This window comes from Colias eurytheme, chromosome 17 (genome assembly GCF_061535395.1).
Source record: "Colias eurytheme isolate Ceu_HAF_F1 chromosome 17, ilColEury1 Martin Lab GWU primary, whole genome shotgun sequence".
Classification (NCBI taxonomy): Eukaryota; Metazoa; Arthropoda; class Insecta; order Lepidoptera; family Pieridae; genus Colias; species Colias eurytheme.
In genome coordinates, this window is record NC_142996.1 from 8,705,882 (window position 1) to 8,727,110 (window position 21,229).

General features: G+C 32.6%; 4 protein-coding genes across 4 annotated transcripts; 1 reads left to right on the forward strand and 3 right to left on the reverse strand.

Annotated features, from left to right (window-relative positions):
• Positions 1 to 599: 599 nt before the first annotated feature.
• LOC149901378 (uncharacterized) lies at positions 600 to 5,337 on the reverse strand. The gene is made up of 6 exons (XM_090111858.1): positions 5,139 to 5,337; positions 4,825 to 5,059; positions 4,119 to 4,247; positions 2,973 to 3,135; positions 2,507 to 2,815; positions 600 to 1,450 (listed from the first exon to the last, which is right to left on the reverse strand). Exons 1-6 carry the CDS (start codon positions 5,143 to 5,145, stop codon positions 1,277 to 1,279), a joined length of 1,017 nt encoding a protein of 338 aa, XP_089967984.1. The 5' UTR covers positions 5,146 to 5,337; the 3' UTR covers positions 600 to 1,276.
• Positions 5,338 to 5,918: 581 nt separating this feature from the next.
• On the forward strand, positions 5,919 to 8,611 carry LOC149901379 (TBC1 domain family member 31). The gene has a single exon (XM_090111580.1). The coding sequence runs from the start codon at positions 5,997 to 5,999 to the stop codon at positions 8,391 to 8,393; it is 2,397 nt and encodes a 798-aa protein (XP_089967706.1). The 5' UTR covers positions 5,919 to 5,996; the 3' UTR covers positions 8,394 to 8,611.
• On the reverse strand, positions 8,453 to 11,433 carry LOC149901380 (uncharacterized). Its single transcript, XM_090112011.1, has 9 exons — positions 11,422 to 11,433; positions 11,073 to 11,204; positions 10,652 to 10,777; positions 10,249 to 10,421; positions 9,860 to 10,010; positions 9,498 to 9,574; positions 9,052 to 9,229; positions 8,725 to 8,980; positions 8,453 to 8,637 (listed from the first exon to the last, which is right to left on the reverse strand). The coding sequence occupies exons 1-9, from the start codon at positions 11,431 to 11,433 to the stop codon at positions 8,498 to 8,500; spliced, it is 1,245 nt and encodes a 414-aa protein (XP_089968137.1). The 3' UTR covers positions 8,453 to 8,497.
• A 750-nt stretch (positions 11,434 to 12,183) lies between these two features.
• On the reverse strand, positions 12,184 to 20,867 carry Rpt1 (26S proteasome regulatory subunit Rpt1). Its single transcript, XM_090111697.1, has 10 exons — positions 20,656 to 20,867; positions 20,531 to 20,568; positions 20,280 to 20,453; positions 19,757 to 19,896; positions 17,589 to 17,757; positions 16,909 to 17,041; positions 15,593 to 15,719; positions 13,625 to 13,721; positions 13,028 to 13,236; positions 12,184 to 12,366 (listed from the first exon to the last, which is right to left on the reverse strand). The coding sequence occupies exons 1-10, from the start codon at positions 20,726 to 20,728 to the stop codon at positions 12,222 to 12,224; spliced, it is 1,305 nt and encodes a 434-aa protein (XP_089967823.1). The 5' UTR covers positions 20,729 to 20,867; the 3' UTR covers positions 12,184 to 12,221.
• Positions 20,868 to 21,229: the final 362 nt, after the last annotated feature.

Here is a 21,229-nt window from a genome sequence, read left to right on the forward strand (position 1 = left end):
AAGGGATTACATTCCACAGGGAAGCAAGTTATTACTTTTATGTTTTAATGACAAAATTATTACGGCAAAATTTATACTTAGAAAAAAATACAGCCGCCATTGTCATCAACACAGCTGTTGCCATGGCAACATGGCACACACGCATGGATGTTTCGCCGCCATTACTAGGCTTCACTCAATATTTAGGCGATATACCGTCCGTCTTTTTTTATACGTCCATGACTATGTCAATACAAAATTTAATACGACTATATAAACTTTGAAGTTTGCGCGGAAATTTCTAGACTATGTAGGTACTTATATTTTATAATTTTTTTTAGGATTAATGGTACAGTCCAGTAGAGCCAAGGAAGTCTAACAATTATGTGTATTTAAATATATTCAGTGGCTCTGTGTTGATGTTCCATATGAATACGAATATATTGTAGTATAGGTACATTAGTTACAAAGGCCAAAAGGACGGGACAATTACATGCGAATTTTGAACATTAGATTACATAATATTTAAATACATAAGTAACTGAATATCAACATATTTTCTTATGGAAATATATATTAAATAAAATGGCAGTTGTTATAGGAATATGTGTTAATAAAGCTGTATTTATATTTCGTAGTTTTTTTTGTTTTTAAAACATGTGTTTTAAATCGAGAATTGCTACGTTCAAAAATAAATTAAACATTTAATTTAGCTATAGAACTATACTTTATTTTACTGTTTATTAGCTGTCGAATCGAATTACTAAATAAAATAAAAAAGGGTCAACCCTCCTTTATAATAAATACATTAAAATTCATAATAATATAATTTATAAACATCTATTGTCTATGGTACATAATATATCATAATATTATGGAGGAAATTTCAGTTTAAGCAAACAATGACAATATGATTATATACATTCAATTAATGAATTACAATTAATACTTACAACACATACTTTTACATTGAATACTAAGAATATACGAAACATGATAAAATAATGAATAAAGTTAAAACAATAACATACATTAATACATCTAATGGTCTCACAACTACATACTCTCATTTTTTTAAATATGGCGGCCGTGGTGATCATTCAAAACTCTTACAAAAATAGACAACATAATACGCAAATAAAAAAAAATCTAATTACAAAACAATACTGTGTTGAAAATAAACATAACACATTAAATGTAAAATTAAAAAAAAAACTACATTAAAAAAAATGATTATAGAATTGCAAAAAGGCGCCAAACAGCCGCCATATTGGACCACAGACAAAAAATAAACATCTTATCTACACAGAGTGGCATCAATCTGTTGTAACGACGGCAGAATCAACTTGAGTTTCCGCCGATACGCCGGGTCTGAGGCCAGCGGGTTCCTCTCTAAATATATCGTGGCTAGTTTCTTGTTCTCTTGTAGATATTCTATTGACGACCAGTCTGATATCTGATTGTCGTTTAGCTGGAATTAAATACATCTTTATTGTATACCCTCCTTATGTATGTATTTAACATAATATGATGTTACTAGCGGTCCGCCCTGGCTTCGCCCGTGGCACCTACATGTTTAAACTATCCTATCTATCAAGTTGGATCGAACTGCACATGGTGTGCCAATTTTATTATAATCGGTTAAGTGGTTTAGGAGTCCATTGAGGACAAACATTGTGACACGAGATTTATATATATTAAAGATTAAATTGATTTCATTGATTTATTTATTCAAAAAGGTTCATCAACAGTTGTTACATATGCATCTTTCGCGTTAAACAGTAACAATAGGATTTATAAATTTGTATGCACAACAATTATTACAGATGAACACAACATTCACAGAAGCTAAAAAATGTTGTGTGGTTTTAAGAAACCACGGTAAAAGTGAAACTTAGGCACAAAATTATCGTATTTGTACGATAATTATCGTATTTGTACGATAATTATCGTACGGTTCGACCGTCACGCGACATGCGCTACACAGACCAAAAAGTTTGAGACGATGTAATAAAAGTTTCACTTTAATAATAAATTCATGTAGACACAGGTTGCTTAAACCTTATTTTGTTGAAGGAAAATGCATTCATTTGTAATATTATTTTTTTCATTTACTACTGCCACAAATTCCTAACCTTATTATATATCTTAAAAATTCATTGAGATTATCCTCTATAATTTTCTATACACACATAATTGAGTTACTATGTACTACGTACTAGAGAGGACATCGCTACTAGACTATTTGTAACTAGAGTTACAGTAAATCGTCTCAAACCAATATTTATTTGTTACATTGATTGGTTTTAATTGATAAGTTTATTCATATTCTTTTAATAAGATAAACAATATTTATTTGTTACATTAATTGGTTTTAATTTATAAGTAATAAGAGGCAGAATATCTACAAAGTGTATGACTCACTCCCCCCCCTCGCCGCCGCGCTTGTCGCACAGATTTTGTTCGTGGTGTCCTCTCTATAATAATACCTCAATGACACACATTCACATTTTATAAAATAACTTACCCATAATTCCTCCAAATCCGTCATGTGCCGCACATTTTCAATTACAGTAATTCTGTTCATAGCCAAATCTAATGTCTCTAACTTGACCTGATAGTCTAAGTTTTCAATGGCTGTCAAACCATTTTCAGAAATGTACAACTGATTTAAATTCGTCAATTGTTCCAAATTCTCTATCTTTGTTAAGCGATTGCTCTGTAGGACAAGTATCTCCAAATTCGTGACATCCTCGAGGTTTTGAATTTTCGTAATTTTATTTTTTCCCAAATAAAGCTGTTTTAGTGCCTTCAATCCTTCTAGGTTCTTTATTTCCTGCAATAAAACAAATCTTTTTTTTACAACAGTTACAAGTTCAACAAAATATTGCATTTTTATAAGTTATACAAGGAAAAATACCTCAAATAGAATAATAAGAAGGATAAAATTGATTTCTTCATATTGCATAACTATATGTTGAGATCATACATACCCTTATTCTATTATCACCAAGTTCCAAAAGATCCAGCTTGTTGAGATGATTGACATTTTTTATTTCCGTTATTTTATTTGAACTAAGAAACAGCTTTTTTAAATTCACTAACTTATCAAGGCCGTTGATTTCTTTGATTCTGTTGAATGATAAATCTAGGATTCTGAAAAAGACATGAAAATTACATTAAGTATATGGATATTTAAGTTTACAGTACATAGGAGCATTAATATGATGATTAAATACTGGTAGGACCACTTTTTTAGCAATAATAATAGTGAGTCAGCCTGAAAACCTTCCGTTTTAGGTTAAATTCATAGTAATTTAATGAATCATCACTAATAAGAATAGAAAGGTATTTTTGCAAAAGCTATAGTTTTGTATATTTTTCGACAGGATAATCTTAAAACTAATTACATTGACTCATTAAGATTTAATTATGGAAGTCAAACTAGCTGTGTACTACAAGTCTATATTCCTAGTAACATTATAAAAATAATCTATGTATGTTTGACTCTTATTAAGTCGTAACCAGTGAACCAATTTGAATGAAATTCTAGGTACACGGATAGTTTGAGAACAGATAGGACTAGGAAGGTTTCATCCTGGAAATCCCCTTAGGAACAGGAGCGCTGGGTTTGCTTTAAGTAAGCAAAGCCACGGGCACAAAATTAGTAGCTATAGCTTGACCACACTGCTGTACCGCCCCATAGGTATGTGTGGTGATGGGGTAAGAAAGAGCATGAGTTGTAAAACATAAAATGGACAAATAAATTTATTTCATTTCATTTCAGTTAGAAGTTAGAAAGAAACAGAACGGTCAGTACTATCCTCCACCTCGCCGCGCACATACCTAAGGCGCGGTACAGCAGTTGCGGTCAATATATATAATAAATTACTTAGCAATAACAAATATAGTAAACTAGCTTTCCGCCCACGGCTTTGCCCGCGTTTTCTAAGAAAACCCCGTTCCCGTAGGATTTCCGGGATAAAACCTATCCTATCTCCTTTCTCAGGTATCAAAATATCTCTATACCTTATTTCATGCAAATTGGTTCAGTAGTTAAGGCGTGATTGAGTAACAGACAGACAGACAGAGTTACTTTCGCATTTATAATATTAGTATGGATAGAAAATTTATCTTACTCCAAATTCACAAGGTTGTCAAGATTCTCCATGACCACAATTTGATTGTCATACAATTCCAATTCTACCAGAGTGGTCAGTGTATCCAGACCTTCAATCTTTTTTATTAAATTCCATCTTAAATACAGCCTGCAAAGAATTTTGTTAATTTTAAAGTTAGTGACACAATTTGTTTAAATAAAAGAAAGTCATGTTAGTCACACCACTCATACAAGAATGGCTGAATAGATTGTAATGATTTTTACCTCTAAGAAACTAATAAGAATCTGATTGCTTGTAGAGCTATCACTTAAAGAACTTGTGTAAAAATCACCTATACAATTGTTATTTTGAAATTGTTAAAGTTGGATGTTTCAGCTATGTTTTTACCAAAATTGTTTGTGAACTAGGATTAGGTATATATTGAGTTTAATGTTTAAATCATGTGTGCGATTAGTATAATAACCCATTGACCACCGAGCGGCCCGATCGGGCCGAGACACAATAGATTTTCTATTGTGTCTGTGATCCGAGGACTGACGGAATAATATGTATGTAAAATATCTATGACTCATAACCATGTCACAATATTTTTTAATACTAATCTAACCAATCACTGCTAATAATTGACATATTGTCTTCCCTGGCACAACATAACCTTGTAACTATAATTGAATCGTCAACATACGACCAAGTCACGATTGGTTGCATGTTATATTAACATTACCTCTCTAAACGCTTCAATTGTTCTAGATTCTCAATCTTGCCGATTCTGCCATGATTTAGATCCAATTCCTCGGTATTCTCATTAATTACAATGATTTCTTGCGTGTCTACTTCCGCCGGCGGTGGAGTTACCGGAGCTGGTGGCGACTTATCACCACTGTTATTCTGATCCCTACCAGAACTTTCATTCGGTACACCATCCGCCTCGTTATTTGTCATAGGAGTATCAACGTTGTCTGTAGATCACAAATAAATAAAAAGAAGCACTGAAAACCACAATTTATTAACAACAAACGTAATATTTTTTTAACTTACCGGCCATCGTTATGCAGCGTAGAATATGTTTTATATTTACATGTACATAACCAAATGTGGGGGGTTGGTAAATATTGAACTATTAGATAGTTTGAATAAGTAATGGTCAGTAATGATATCTTACTACGGTAAATTATTAGCTGGTACACTTTATGTTGCTATAGACACCTGACATTAAACAAGGAGAAGGAATTAAATTTGTATTTCGAGTGCTGTCACAGACTATTCACATGTTCTGACTGCTGTCAAATCTTATAAAATTGCTAGTCGATAAATATTAAATAAAGAAGGCCATTACAACCTCGACAGCACATTTCATCTTGATAACTCAGATCCTGTCCTCACAAGAACCAATATATAAAATCTTAAGAGTATATAATCTTACAGTAGATAGTATAAATACTCTAAGTATAAAATTGTTTAGAGCGTGTTTACAGTTAATTAAAATACGCAACAATAAAAAGTTAAAATGACTAATTAACAAAACGTAAAACAAATGTTAAATATTCCATTATACCATTTTACAATCTTTAATTGATACTAAATAATTAATTTTGTAAAATTGAACTGGTTTATATGTTTTCATTCAGAGGATGAGAGTACAATGAAGAACACTGTATCCATGACGACGATAGTCAAAACATTACTCTATGGTCAAAACACAAAACTCGACGACTTGTTACGATTGTAAATAATTGTGGTAAATTTTTACTGGCAACTGGCAAGTGCCACTGTCATTTGTGTCACATTATAGTGTAATGTTATTGATTCCGCCAAATTTTAAATTTTTATTAAAAGTCTGCAAATATTCCTTTTATATTTATTCTTATTTAAAAATCAGACAAGAAAGCTTTGTTAATGGATCAAAATCATGAAATACATGATTGCATTGAAAAGTTTGATATAAAAATAAAATCTAAGCCTAAGGATGGTGTTATATTACAACTTCATCACACAGTTCGTAGCTCCAATGGAGAGAGTCGACGAATTAGATTTTCAACAGCTTCGTTTAATGATGCACGAGAAAAATTAGCGTGTGCCGATAATGTAGGAAACATTTTCATACTAGATTTCGCAGACTTAAAGTTTTGGAAACTTACTAGTGAAGGTCCTTGTACAGCACTCCATTTTTTCCCTCATAAATCTGATGTATTAATAGTTGCTAACAAAAAATATGATATTATTTTTCTGGATATTGAAAGTGGCACCATATCACTTACGCTTTCAGGGCATAGTGCGCCGGTCAAACACATTTCTTTCTCAAATAACAAAATGAATAATCTACTCACAGCAAGTGCAGTAGAAGCTATTTTATGGGAGCTTACCAATTATACGAAATATTTTACTTTAAACACATACACTGGTGCGCAAATACAACAGATAATGTTCACTCCGGCAGGAGATTACCTGGTGTCCTGTTTTCAGAATGATACAATCCAGATATGGAGACATGAAACTATGAAATCAGTCAAACAAATTATTCCAAGTGAATTAAAGCACATGAAGAGCGTAGCATTCACCATGAATGGTAGGGCTATGGCAATGGCAGGTTTATCCCCCATTTTAATTTTGTTTAGCATGGATACCTGGAAGGCATTAAAATCTATCAATCTATCAAAATACAATATTTCTGGTGTCCAACATATATCATTTATACCACAAGTTTTTGATGGAGGTTCAAATAAGATTCTTGGCATGTTAAGCAGTGATTGCATCCTCTATTTTATCAATGTTGATTCACTTAAAATAATTCATTCAATACATAATGAATCATCAGCAATACGAAATTTTGTGGTAAGCCCTACTGGTAAATATTTTCTTAGCATATTACAGTTGGGTGAAGTCAACATTTACAATTCATCCTATGTTATGGACTTATCTATTGAATCCAAGGAAGATGAAGATACCCCAAGTACTTCTTTACCTGATGCCAGATACACCAAATATGCTAATCACAAACAACCAACAAAGTTTGAAGTTGAAAAAAGAATGCGCACTTGTATGGACAGTGCAAGACTGAGAAGAATTCTAATGCAGTATGGAGAATATCCAGAAAAATTTAGATCTGTTATTTGGCGCTCATTATTAGATACTCCTAAAAATAAGCTTGCTTATTCGAGCCTAGTTGACAAAGGTATTCATCCAGCATACAAAGATATTGAAAAACAATTTACAATTCATAGCTCTATGACCCTTAAGAGTTTAAAGAGACTGCTGTCCTGTCTTGCCCATTGGTGTCCATTGTTTGGAGTACTTAAATTTCTCCCGGGATTCGTATTTCCCTTTGTAAAAGTTTTGCAAAAAGATCCACTGTTGCTATTTGAATGTGTTGCAACAGTCCTAATAAATCAATGTCAACTTTGGTTTGAGTATGCTCCATTTCCTCCGTTGAGCATTTTGGCAATTATAGAAAATATTCTGGCGGAACACGATCCGCAATTATTAAACCACTTTTGCCATCTAGGAGTTACAAGTCAAATCTATGCCTTAAGTATTTTAGAAACTGCTTTCAGTGAGGTATTGACTTGTTCAGAGTGGCTCATACTCTGGGATCATATTATCAGTAATGAACCAGCATTTATTCTTATGGCTGTGGTATCATACAATATAATTCAGAAAAACGTTATAAAGAAATTAAAATCACACGAAGATTTAGAAAACTTTTTCCACAAGCAAAATCCTATAGACAAGAAAATATTTATAAAGAAGGCTTACATTTTATTAAATGAAACGCCGGAAGATATTCATCCTAGACGTTTTTTCAAGACATTTACATCATTAGAAAAAGGCCTTTGTTACCAACAATTTACAGGTTATCCTAAAGCAACAATCTGTTTAAAAATAGCTAGAAAAGAGAAAAAGAAAAATAAGAGGGAAAACTACACTTTGAAAGAATTAACGACACAAAGCCAACGAAAGGAAATCTATAACAGAGTACATAGTGAATCGGAAACTAAATCAGCAATTAGTGATGAAGACTTAGACCACATTAGTAAAAATAAAAAACGTGACCATGCACACAACAGAGGTGATTATACGAAAAATAAAGTAAAACATGACTTGATAGAAAGCATTTTATATCCAACAAGTATACACACGAAGAAATCTCACAAAAGTTCTTTAAAATCTAATAAACATGATGAAAAAGGAGAAACAATGTCAAGAAGCAAGAAAGAAACTAAGTATAATCAATTAGAGAAAGAAATTGAAAAACTGTTGCTCAATGGCAGAATTACGGAATCTTCTGGTAGTTAAATTAATAAATCAAATGAAAATTCGGAGAAATCAAATAATTACGTTGAAATCACACATTTTATTTAGTAACCAGCCATTATTAGAAACAATGGAAAATAAAGTTATTATTCTTTCTTGGGTGCTGGTCGCGGGATTGTAGATTTTACATGACTAAATTTTTTCCTCGATGCGCTTAAATTCGGGGACGCCTCTGAGTTTAGTTTAGGTGTACTAGACGGTGTGAGTCCTTTAGGTTTAAATAGACCTGAAAATATACATTTTGTTTAATTTATTTACACACTTTTATTTCAAAATAATTAAATAATCTAAGTATTGAAAAGGTGATGCTTACTATTGAATTTATTAGTTTTAGAGTCTTGACATTTCTTCTCTATTTTTATAGATGGAGGATTGTCTTTTTTAAACTTAAATAAATTCGGTGAAATGCGGCGCAGCCTGGATTGTTTATCTTTTGCTGTCGCTTTACTGACCAAGTTTGATGTTGACGCACTTTCGGTTCTCTTTAGTCTTTTGGTTATATCGTCGTGGACGTTAGCTAATGCCGATAAATTGGGACTCGAAGAAAATTGTGCTTTTCCATCATGTCCCTGAAAAATTTTCTTGATAAAAGTATTGACCAAATGCCTAATATTAGCTAGTAAATTTCTAACTTACGTACCTTAAGCACAGATATTTTTGAAACATCAAGTGCCAGCGAAGACAATGATGAATCGTTTTTACCCTCTTCACACAACTCCCTGATAGCATACGCTAGCTTATTTTGTATTTCTTCAGCTCCTTTCTTAGCCGCTATTAGACTTTCCAGAATATTTGAAGAAGTTTGAACTTGTATGGGGCTAGAAATGTAACACATTACCTCTAGATACATAAAATAATTTAGAACTAATACACTAAATAATAAAATAATTTAGAACATAGGCAGTTCGTGTGAGAAAACAGTAGTTACAGGTATAATTAGATGCACTGATGCACTGCAAACTTCATCTATCAACATCTCATACGACATTCATATAAAAAAAATCGGACAAAAATCTGATTATAATCGTGTTTTCTGAGGCATGAATTTCAATGTAAGTGTCTTCTATCACTTTGTTTTAACCTTACCTGGATGTTTTATTTCTGCTTCTTACACTACCAAGAGGAGATGTTAGCGTATAGGTGCTTTGTCTTTGACACATTACCTAAAGAAAGAAAATAATAAAAAATATGACTAAGTTTCATAACATACAGATAACCGAACAAGTTTGGTAGTTGAAGTAAGTTATTCTTACATTTATATGGCACCGATAGTTCCCGTTCCTGTGGGATATCTGGGATAAAAAGCCTCTGTCTTATTCTGGGTCTACAGCTACCTACACACCAGATTTCACAGTAATCGGTTCAGTAGTATCTGCGTGAAAGAATAACAAACTTTCACAACTTTAAATTTATAATATTAGGATAGGATAAGCCACAACATATTTTACCTTTTTCTCGATGTTTGCGTCATTGTGTTCATTTAAAAGTTGTCTTTGTAAGAGACCTGGGGCCGGCAGCGACTGAGGTCCGTCCTCTGTTGCAGTCAATGTGTCCAAGGAACGATAACGAGCTGGTGTTTCAGATTTCAGTTGGAAATGTCTAAAAAAGGGAATTTCTATTACATTTTAATAATAAAACCATTTTTTTTTATTTTTCAGAAAACAACGTCATAATTGCTTTGTGTCGATATCATGAAAAGCCTTAAAATTTGTTTTAGTTAATTTATGATTTTTGATTGACTTATTTAATTTGATAAATATGTAAATAAACTTTTTTAAATGTAAAATAAAATTTTAAGAACCTAGGTAGTTACCAAGGAAAATAACTAGTTATATACCTTTTCTCAGGCGTCTTCAGTTCTATCATACTAGTGGACTTATTGCCTTCCTTAGGCTTATCAGCTTCTGTCTCATTGTGTTCTTTTATGAATTTTATAATATCCTGTAATTCTTTAGTTAACCGATCGCGCTGTGCTCTTGGAAGACTTCCCAATATACCGCTACCACTTTCCTAATAATTGATATAAAGTTATACATATGAGATTATTATTTAAACTAGCATTTGCCTTGAGCTTCACTCGCATTCGAATTGTAAACCTGATCCGCGATCAAATTGTAAAATTTTCGAATCCATAACAAAAAAAAATTAATTAAAATCGGTCCAGCCGTTTAGGACGACTTCAAAGACAAAACAATCCCTATAATATACAGCTACTAAATATCTCCAAAGAATAACGTCACCTTATTTGATTGTTTACCACCCGCTACACCAGAAACCTGCCAAAATCCACTGTTACTTTCGTTAGCATTTATTGGACAGGAGCAAGATGCGTCTGTGCTTTCCATAACAACCAGGAGTCCAGAAGCCTGTAATTATAGTTATACCTATCATAATAAATCTATACTCATATTATAATCATATCGTTGAAAATTTTATTCGTTTGAACGCGCAAATCTCCGTAACTACTTACTGGTCCGATTTGTAAGATTAATGATAGAACGGGAGCAAAGCAGATAAAACAGCAAGGAACAGCTAGTGTATACGTAATATGTAACAACACCGAAAAGTATGATTCGAGAATGTACTTAGTTCCAAATTCATGAAAAACATAAGTCATATTATGAACATTTTGTCAACAATTTAATGTTTAAAAACACGTACCTGGCAATTTATAGTTATAGTTTTGGCACTAACTTCTTGACTCATGTTTCCATCTCTCGTATCCAATGATTTAACACCAAAACCCAAACATTGCAGTAATGCACATAATTCAACCACGTCCGAGTAAGCGTCCTAAAAATAATATCAAGAGAACGATTTTCTACAAAGCCTAAAAGGAATTCGTTGCATAATATTTTGAATTCTGTTCAAATATAAAGATTTGTAATCCAATGTGACTTGATATTTTATCATAATATTATGAAAATCAAATCAATAAATTGTTTGAAAATAAAGAGATAAGTACCTAAATATTCTATTATTTCGTTTAATCATGGGAATCAGTACTTACCGTTTTCGTCATATTGTTTTATCTTATGCTTTACTTAAAAATTATCAATATAATTTAAGAAAACACCGGTAACGTCTTTACTAAACGGTTGAAATAAGTTTCAATAATTGTGAATGAGGGTAGTTCGAATTTATTACTTGTAACTTGACAAACCACAGAGTCAGTCGAGTTCAATCGCAGATCTAAAATTGTGGTTTCATTAATTATTTCAAGTCATATTTTAAAAATTACGTGCCAAAATATGTTACGACAAAATTAAATCTTATTGTTTTTAGTAAGTTGGTTTCACTAAATTATTGATATACCCTATAAAATGCTTTACAATTTTTTGTCATTAAATGTATTGAATTTACGATTTCAATTTTATATATAAAAATGAATCGCAAAATGTGTTGGTAAGCGCATAACTCGAGAACGGCTGAACCGATTTCGATAATTCTTTTTTTATTATATTCCTTGAAGTACGAGGATGGTTTTTATGTAGAGAAAACGTAAATATGTACCACGGGCGAAGCCGGGGCGGACCGCTAGTGAAAAATAAAAATATGGATAGCAAATATGATATATTCTGTAACGTTTTCGAACGTTGATATTTTAAATAAATAATTAGCTGTAATAACTAAAATAACTTCGTGAAATAAGAACTTTATTAGTATAAGAAAACATAAATTCAGTTACCGTCTACCAACAAACTCGACACATTTTTAATTAACTTGATTCAAAATAACTTACAAGTACAAGGTGTTCAAAAATAAAACATCATTTAATGTATGAATAATTCACAATATATTGATTCTAGATTAATTGTAGGTCATGTATCTCGGAGTAGCAGAGAACTTGGCATAGCTCTTGATGACCTTATTGACTGCTTCTAGGAAATCCTTCTCTGTGGCCACTTTGCGGCGAGCGCGGATCGCGAACATACCCGCTTCGGTACATACCGACCTGTAAAAAAAATTGGTTGTCTGTAAAGTCGGTTTACTGACGATAGTTGAACGTGACAACGTCCGATTGTGCTTCTTTGTCACTCGTTCCGCGCTCTCGCTTGCACTTCAAGCCTTACATGGAACGCCTCAGAGCGAGGTAACGCCGCATGAGTCATGTTTTTTCGTGCGTGCAGCCGGCTCTATCGAATTATAAGACGTTGTCACGTCAAAATATTGATTAATGACATTTAGGACTTGCTGATAATATTCCTGATAGCTTATTTGACATTTTATAACGTAAATTTTCATACATTGTCGTTATAACTGACAGGCAAGGTAAACAAATTTAGGTATCAGGATTCAGGAAACTGTGAAAACATGTGTTACATGTTTACAAAGATATATATTTTTATTAAATATTAGAATGAACATGTAAGTGGCCTTAATGTCTTGTCCCAAATAAAGAATTTTTCATTTTATTGGTATGCCACCATTATTTCATAAAGTTTTATTATAAAAATTATAGTATTATTAGTTGTTACATTACGCCAACTAGTTTTTAAGAGTATAATTAAGTGTTGCATTAAAAGTACGCCTAACATTATAGTCCCTAGCAAATTAAACTTAATTTCACCTATACAGATTAATGTATGTTAATTTAAAAACACATTTAAACTCACCTAATCTCCGCGCCCGTAGAATTAGGGCACAATCTGGCCAACAGATCAAACCGTATATCCCTCTCGACGCTCATGGACCTCGCGTGTATACGGAATATATGCGCACGACCCTCGAGGTCCGGGAGACCGAACTCCACCTTGCGGTCCAGACGACCGGGCCTCATGAGGGCCGGGTCCAGTGTGTCCGGACGATTTGTTGCCATTAACACCTGGATAGGAGTTTTTAGTTAGTTTTGAGGGTAGGGTCAGCGAAAATAGTTGCTAAACAATTTTTTTTCTGCATTGTTAATAATAATTTCATACTTTCAAATCTTTCAAGTTTACAATTTGTAACAACATAATAAATTGATACAATGCATTGTGATTAAATAATTATCATACACAATAAATAAGCTATGGCTATGTTATAAGTTTTGTTTGTAGCCTGTTAATTAATTGTGCTATTTGTAAGCAACATTATAAAACTGTAGTAACGAAACCTAAATATGATAATGAAAATATTATACTTAAGTATACTATATTTTTTCGAACAATCACAACACCCTATATTATATATCTATGTATATCCATAATATTAATATCATATCTAAATCTAACCTTAATGTTACCACGTGGGTCGAACCCATCAAGCTGGTTGATCAACTCCAACATGGTTCTCTGCACTTCGTTATCACCACCGGCCCCATCATCGAATCTGAATCACAAGTATTTATTGTACTCGTAACTTTAAGGGCCGATTTTTCAATGCTTGGATAAAACTTATCCGTCCAATAAAGTATCACATGATAATATTAAAATGTCACGTAAACTGATAAATACGGGCAATTAGAATACGTTTTTAAAATGGTAGTTTTATACATTAATCGACGAATAAGTTTTAACCAAGGATTGAAAAATCAGCCCTAATTGATGTAAAAATAATATATTAGGTGTAAATTATCCGTCTTGTAAACATTTTTTTTGTCTTAAAAATTTGTATATTGATGTATACTTAAATTTATGCATTAAAAACTTTCTCAAAAAATACATATTGTTTTCTTTATAAGTTTACAATGTTAATGTTCAGTCTCTTTTTTTTCTCTTACAAATGATATTTATAAAAAAATCATATAAAATGTATCACAACCTTGTTACCTATTAGCAATACTTGTGCCATTATATAAACATTGTGATTTTAAAAATATTTTATATAGGAGAGTTGTATCAAAACACCGACTATACTCACGTGCGGTGTTCTTTCTTTACTCTCCATAAGAAATAAACAAATTGATATATATTATGTACTTAATTATTTTATATATTTGCGTTATCGCTTAAACTGTACTGTGTAACTTGTTGCTGTGTAGCAACAAGGCCGCCTTTTGTACAAAGTATTATAAATAAAAATAAATAAATGAATAAATATATAGATAGTGTTAAACTAAATTTTGATTTAATATTTTTGTGGATGAATAGTTGTCACTATTTCCTGTCAAAACATGCTTAGCTGTCGAATACTATAAAATGCCGCGTTCCTTTGACTCGTGGCGCTTTCGTACGAATCGTGCCTAGGGGCTCGGACGTTGTTTATACGACGTTCGACCAAACTACCCTCACTTAATTGTCGTTGACTTGCTGCGTTTTGTTATGAACTACCTACATCAATTAGGGAGCTGTGAAGAATTGCAGTACATTCTTATTACATTCAAACTAATATTTAACCCGGCCTCGCGTGTAATTTCTTATAATAGATTTATATATAATCTATATATTTGTTCATTTATTTATAAGTATTTAAAAAAATGTTACGATCACTCAAATGTACCACAATCCTCATGCCTATTGGCAATACTTGTGCCAATAGAGAAGAAAATTGTAATTTTAATTATTATATTATAGGAGAGTTGTGCCAATACAGTGACTGTATTCAAGTACAATGAATATCCACACTCTCCATACTAAATAAACAAAATATGTAAACATTGATATACATAATATTAAAAAAACAGTTACATGTTTAATAATATCATGAGCTGATTGTCATAAATGATGGCTAGTCTGCTAGACTAAGATGGCGAAGAAGAAAATAAAGTGTTGATTTTTGATAACTTACAAATTTATAAAGAATAGAAAAAATTCGATCACGAGGCGGGACTCGAACCCGCCCCGGAATGGCGCGAAAGGATTCGCGCCATTCCGGGGCGGATGCCTGACCAACTCAGCCACTCGTGACCCGCCAGAGCAATGGAATTTATTCTATTCTTTCAGTTTTATGTGTCTGAAGGGACACACCGCGCGCCATCTATTGAGATGATTAACAACCATTTCAACCAATATGAAGCACTTTTCAGTGAATACAATATTGTAACGATTTATATTTTTTTTGATAACTTTTTAATGTATGTAATTTAAAAAGAGTTCTTTGTTGTCTAATCTTTGGTAACATACTTAAACATGTTTTTATTAAATAGTATATTGTAGTTATACATATACAATAAGTAAGTAACCAAACCGTAACAGAACAAAAATACACAAGTTTTTTAACCTAAAAAGAAAAAAAACACATTGAATACAAGAACCACTCACCTCGCTCCACCAATAGCGTCGATTTCATCAAAGAATATGAGACACGCCTTCTTGCTTCGCGCCATTTCGAACAACTCGCGCACCATACGCGCTCCTTCGCCTACGTACTTTTGTACCAACTCAGAACCTATGAAAAATAAATAAGTTAAATGAGATTTTTAAGTGTAGATTATTAAAATCTATACCTAAGTACATATTATACTAAAATCATAGGAAAGTCAAAACTGTACATTGAATTTTGCTTAAAAGAAAACTTGGGGCGTGATCCGCAATCGAAATCGAAGCCAAAAATATTGTTTTTGAATTTTTGTATGTATTTATGTCCGGGCTAAACTCAAAAAGTACTGCATGGATTTGCTTCAAATTTTACATGAATATAGTAAACTAACGCTACGCTAAGACCAAATTAGCGGATCAATGCGGGTAAAACCGTGGGGCGCAGCTAGTACTATATAAAACCAAATAAATAATTTGTATCACAACGTGTAGCTTTATTGGTGAACTCAAACCAATATAGTTGTTCATTGTGATTGATGGAATAATGTTGGAGAGTTGTATCAGAACACCGACAAAGTTCATGTGCGGTACTCTTTCTTTACTCTCCATTTTGTTTCACTTAAATTTCTCAAGGCTTTATTTACCATTATAAAAAAATATCATAATACTTTAAATTATAATCCTTACTAGCGTATTCAGCTATAGTTATGGAAAACATAATTTAATGATCATTTAGAAGTTTGGCAGTAGATCCATATTACGACCCTATATCTGGCCACCAGAACATAAATTACGTAAGTAACATTTTAAAAAAAAGTAAACATAAAATAACATATAAAAAACATATTTTTGATGACGACGCTCTTGCAATACAGTATATTGCAAGACTCACATAACAATATTGTATATTGTGCCACCACATGTAAAAAATATATTTAAAAAAGCGCAATATCACCCACATGACTAAATCTGAAATCTCCGGTAGGTACATACTTTACAGAACCAGTCGAAAGATAATAACACTTGTTGAAATTGATATTTATTATTTTAAGGCATTCAAATGCTTTATAAATATAAATTTATAAAGAATAGAAAAAATTCGATCACGAGGCGGGACTCGAACCCGCATCCTTTCGCGCCATTCCGGGGCGGATGCCTGAACAATTCAGCCAATCGTGACCCGCCAGAGCAATCGAATTTATTCTATTCTTTCAGTTTTATGTATCTTAGGGACACACCACGATGCGGGATGCGGGTTCAAGTCCCGCCTCGTGATCGAACTTTTTCTATTCTTTATAAATTTATATAATAACACTTACCGATAACTCTAATGAAGCAAGCATCAGTTCTGTTAGCGACTGCTCTCGCGCACAACGTCTTGCCGGTACCGGGCGGTCCGAATAGTAACACACCCTTTGGTGGCTCGATACCTAGCTTCACGAATTTCTCCGGCTGTAGGGTCAAAAAGAGATTTAAATAAAAATGGTTTATGTAATGTGTAAAGTCTATCTATATTCTATAATAATATAGCTGAAGAGTTTTTTTGTTTGAACATGCTAATCTCAGGAACTACTAGTCCGATTTGCATTATTTCGGTGTTAGATAGGCCATTTATCGAGGAAGGCTATAGGCCTATATCATTACGCTAAGACCAACAGGAGCGGAGCATTGCGGGCGAAACCACGAAGCGCAGCTAGTTAAATTTAAAGTTAAATTATAAATACAACAATCTTAACATAAAACTATTAATCACTACATAGTATAAAACAAAGTCGCTTTCTCTGTCTCTATGTCCCTATGTATGCTTAAATCTTTAAAACTACGCAACGGATTTTGATGCGGTTTTTTTTAATAGATATAGTGATTCAAGAGGAAGGTTTTAGTATATAATTATGTTTTAGACAAAGCGGGCGAAGCCGCGGGCGGAAAGCTAGTTTACTATACAGTATAGACAATAAGTACTTACACTATTCATCATAATCTAAGAACTTCTACTTACATGCAACAGCGGAGTCTCAACTACTTCCCTCAGTTTCTCAATTTGCTCCTTACAGCCGCCCACATCACTGTACGTCACATCTGGCTTCTCTTCTACCTGCATCATGGTGACCGTGGGGTCGATTTTGGGGGGCAGCGGTATGTGGATTTGATACTTGTTGCGATCGACGCTGTTATAAATATTAAGTGAATATTATTTCAGGGTGTTTTAGTTTGATCTCAATTTAATGTGTATAAACTAAAAAGTTTATGAAAAGAATAGGTCTGAATGTAGGTCACATCTGGCTTCTCTTCAACCTGCATCATGGTGACCGTGGGGTCGATTTTGGGGGGTAGCGGTATGTGGATTTGGTACTTGTTGCGATCGACGCTGTTATAAATATTACGTGATTATTATTCCAGGGTGTTTTAGTTTGATCTCAATTTAATGTGTATAAACTAAAAAGTTTATGAAAAGAATAGGTCTGAATGTAGGTCACATCTGGCTTCTCTTCCACTTGCATCATGGTGACCGTGGGGTCGATTTTGGGGGGTAGCGGTATGTGGATTTGGTACTTGTTGCGATCGACGCTGTTATAAATATTACGTGAATATTATTCCAGGGTATTTTAGTTTGATTTCATTATAGTCGAGCCAATTTAATAGGCAACATTTGACGTCTATCAATTTTATCTTCATAGGGTGGTAACCTGCTTAAAAACATCGATTAAAGTGAATTAAACGATACGGACTTGAAACATTTGTCAATCGAACTTGAAACACATGTCAATAATTTATGATGATTTTTATTCCCAAGTAATCAATGCATTCGATTCTAGATGTCAGATTTCGATTATTAGAGTAACGTCTCTGGTATTTAAAAAGAAAAAAGGTTTATTGACACAAAATTGTAGCAACGTCAGTTCTTTAAATCAGAAATTGTTTATTATGTTTAGAATGGTTTATCAGTAAAACCAAATCCTAAAATTACTTGTATCGGTCATTATTATTATAAATATGTAATCGTAATTGAAAAAAGTTAAGCAAATGTGCAGTTCTAACAAAACGAAATATCATGTTATTCTATGTCGTCGTTACTAGGTTACGTTGTTGAATTTTGTTGAACTGTCAAATGTTGCCTATTAAAATGGCTCTACTTTAAGTATAATGTGTAAAATTGTATGAAAATAAAATGAATATTAAATACGGGATTATCTTTGATGATATTTAATTATTCTTATAATTAAACAGAACTAGAATAATTCATCGAAATTATTCAAAGAAAAAGTTCTTCTTTGACAATTTTAAAGTGAAAACTTCTTTAGACGCGTTGAGAGTAAAATATCAGGGTCAAGTCATGGCAATACAGTCAGTCACGTCACAGAATAAAGCGACGATGTTGGTATCTTTGAATCTTGCCAAAGAAGTTTCACTTCTGACACGTGTGCTCGGCATACACTCTATTTTTTATTACACTTTATGTTCATTGAAAAAGGCTTTATTACAATGTTATAGTTTAATTTATTACCAAGTATTTGATCTTATAACAGTTCTGTTACTTATTAGCAACATTTTGTTCTATACTGATACAAAAACTACATATTATTGAAATCAGTAGATTATAGTTCAAAGTAATATCCCAATTACAATACTCATTGTATTGAGCTCTTCGCAGTGAACTTTACTGTAGGAGACATGTTTTTGAACAACTGTTTACTCAAAACAGATTTCATGTACTGTGTCTCCAAAATTATTATAAAAACCCTAAGACCGGCCGTACACGGACAGCTCCAGCAGTTAACGGACTGCTTAAGCAGTCAGTCATTGACTGCTCGAGCTATCGCTACCAACTGCGGTTGGCGGTAGTTGTGCCTTCAAGCAGTCGATCTCTGCTGCTTGAAGCAGTCCGTGTACGACCGCCCTAGTGTTTGTGGTAAATCTTGTGTAAGCAAATTAAATATAACAGACCAAATTATAAAAACATGCCTGTATTTTTGTATTAAATTGCATTCAATAATATATTGTTTCAAATTTCAATACATATTTTATTTCAGAACGACTAACAAATATGTATAACATAAAAAGCCAATTTAGTAGCTAGTAAATTTTAAGTAAAATGTGAGATTTCTTGTTTACTGCAACTAAATAAACTAAAAACATGAAACTGGTAAAAAGATCCTTATAACTTACCCAACTCGCATACCCTCTTCAATATCAGTAGGAGCGACAGAGTCTGCGAGGTCCACAACAAACTTTGCGAATTGCTTCACGTTGATTATGTATTTGGGATCATTTGAATCAGCGTTGATTATCTTTGTACATCTTGCTACCTGTTGAAGTATTAGTTTATCGTTATAGAAATAGTTTCATTATTTTATTAATTTATTGTATTAACCCATTGAGCCCCGAACGGCCCGATCGGTCCACGACACAATAGATTTTCTATTGTGTCTGTGATTCCAGGGCCTGAGTTATTAATTTATATTTAAAACACAAGGTACTATTATACTGTACTTATTGCTGGTAAAATAATCATGTAGTACATGTTATTTAAACTTGTATTAACAGATACCACTTTCCACTCTAGCATAAAGTGACTAAAAACATTTTTATAATAATAGGTCACTGAAATTTGAAGTTTAAAGACAATCTTTAGCCGCTACTTGAATAAGGTATATTGTAGTAGGCTCTGAATATAAGGTATGAAAAATACCTGTAACGGTTGTTCATTTTGTAATGTCTGTTTATCAGCTGCTAAATCCCATAAAGCAGGCGGCGCTAACCCTGTGTCTGACTCCTTGATACCAGTCAGTTCATTGACCCTCTTCATCACTGTTTGGATGCCTTCTTCCACTTCCTTGATGATCTTTGTGTATTGACCTTGTCCCTAAGGTATGAAATATAGCTTATTATTAATGTGCATATTAATAGGCTGTAATTTACTATAAAGATGATAAAACTTACATATGATTTTAAGAGTGCAATGTCTCCTTCATCGAGGGCTGAAAAGTTGCAACGAGATTGTTATTTAAAGAACAAATGAAACGAAAATAAAACACAATTTAAAAGAGAATAATAGATAGTCTTACATTTGATTTCTTTTTCAGGTTCTTCTTTGTCATCTTTAACTTTTCGCATATCATCTCCTAAATGATCAGGCATTTTGTTTTCTTATTATTGAAAAACTCGCGGTATTAAGGAAATAACCTGTGTTTATTAGGAGGAGATAAACACTAATTTATTTTAAAATTTTATGAAATTTTATTCTACAAGTCACGGAGTCACCATAACAATATGAAATACAGATAATTATAATTTTTAGCCCTATAATGCAAAGCCGTAAAAAGGAAAATTCTAAGTTCAATGAATCAGTTCTATATGTAAAAAAAATATGTATACTATTTTTATAAATTGTATCTTTCAGAATAAGAATTCTAGTTTAGTGTTTTAGTATTTTTAAATGTCTTAAATTAATTAAAAAATTAAATAAAATTAATATTTTCGTGAAACCTTAGTGCAGAACGAATCGTGTTCAATGACACGCAGAACCGAAAGGATGCGTTCAAGTTTATTATATAAAGTAAAACTATATTATAATGATGAACAACTTTATTGTGGTAATTGACAAAGGTATTTGATTTTTAACAATAAAATTAATCTTAC